This window comes from Trypanosoma theileri (assembly GCF_002087225.1).
Source record: "Trypanosoma theileri isolate Edinburgh chromosome Unknown TM35_Tth_35_V1, whole genome shotgun sequence".
In the NCBI taxonomy this organism is placed as follows: domain Eukaryota; phylum Euglenozoa; class Kinetoplastea; order Trypanosomatida; family Trypanosomatidae; genus Trypanosoma; species Trypanosoma theileri.
The window spans coordinates 330,815-332,109 of NW_021639877.1; the positions used below are offsets into that span (position 1 = coordinate 330,815).

A 1,295-nucleotide genomic window follows, 5' to 3' on the forward strand; every position below is an offset into this window, starting at 1 on the left:
GTGTGTATTATACCAATATATTCCTCTTGCTGTACAGGGTTGGATTGCTAACTCGAGAGGGTTGTAACTTGACGAGATGGAGCCTCCTACCAGGGGATCTTTTCAGGGTTTTTTTCCTGGTTAGCTATGACTGTGGTTTTGTTACCTTCTAGCTGCTGCTCTACGATGGTGTAACTCCTTTGCTGTAGTTTTTATTTTTCACTTGAGTTGTGTATTTCTTGCACACAGGGTGTGATGCAAAATAAAGTTTATGTTGATGTTTTTGCGAATAACTGGTGTTGTTGTTCTTTTTTGCTTTATTGCACACTGGTGATGATGAGAGTAGTAGTATTGAGGCAACGCAGAGACGAAAGTGTGTGCTGTCTGTTGCACTGTCGCCTCTCTTGCAGTGGTTTTCTCTAGTGTCTGAAGGGGAAAGGAGGGGAGATGGTGAACCCACCAGGAGACCCTTTGTTAATGTTAACATTTTTGTGCATGATGGAAAGGGAATGGGATTGTTTCTTTGTTGTTTCTTTTAATACAGAACAGAAGAGAAAGCATTGTCAAAGAAAATCAACTGGACAACCCGTTGGAACGATGTGGATGAAATAAAAGATAAAAGAATGGAATTGTGTTTGTGGGATGCATTGCAGTGGTGTTCCTCAGTGGAGAGTGGTGTTGCACGCACTCTGTGACCACCCAAACATGAACATGTACTTGATATCTGCGTTGTGGTGAATGAAGGAGTCTTCTTCACTGCTGATTGAGTATTGATACTGGATTGAACACAACTCATTGTGCATGAGATGGCCCTTATCTTGCAGGATAACAGAATGTGGGAAGTAAACTACTGTGCAATGACACTGAATGGAAACCCATGCTGCATATTTTGAGTTAAATACAGTGTACATACAAATTGCTTTCCCTTGGTAACATGAGTCTCGTATTCTTGTAGATTGTGTGTTTGTGTGTGTGTCACTCAGTGTAAACTGTTTCCTGTGTAGTTTTACAGACATTTCATCCATTTTCTCTCTTTTCTTTTTCTTTTTTTTCTTGGTGTTGCAGAAGCGTGTGAGTAGTAAAAAAAAAAAAGATTGACAAGAGAAGGAGAAAAAGAATGAATGTCCATGCGATGAATGAAGTGGAAGAATTCGCAGGTGTGGAACACGCGCATGGTGAAGTGACGTCAAGAAGAGAGGGAGAAAATGATCCTGATCAACCTCCAGCGGTACGTGCAAGGGTGGAAGTTGTACCTCAACCCAAGTGGACATTGAACAGTAGAGTCAGGGAAATACTGTTAGATGAAGTAAATCTCC

The 1,295-nt window shown here is 41.2% G+C and overlaps 2 protein-coding genes across 2 annotated transcripts; both read right to left on the bottom strand.

Annotated features, from left to right (window-relative positions):
- Positions 1 to 160: 160 nt before the first annotated feature.
- Positions 161 to 466, bottom strand: TM35_000352290 (uncharacterized protein; the record flags this gene model as incomplete). Its single annotated transcript, XM_029029282.1, has 1 exon — positions 161 to 466. One exon carries the CDS (start codon positions 464 to 466, stop codon positions 161 to 163), a length of 306 nt encoding a protein of 101 aa, XP_028879551.1.
- Positions 467 to 641: 175 nt separating this feature from the next.
- TM35_000352300 (uncharacterized protein) lies at positions 642 to 1,004 on the bottom strand (the record flags this gene model as incomplete). Its single annotated transcript, XM_029029283.1, has 1 exon — positions 642 to 1,004. One exon carries the CDS (start codon positions 1,002 to 1,004, stop codon positions 642 to 644), a length of 363 nt encoding a protein of 120 aa, XP_028879552.1.
- Between the last annotated feature and the right edge of the window lie 291 nt (positions 1,005 to 1,295).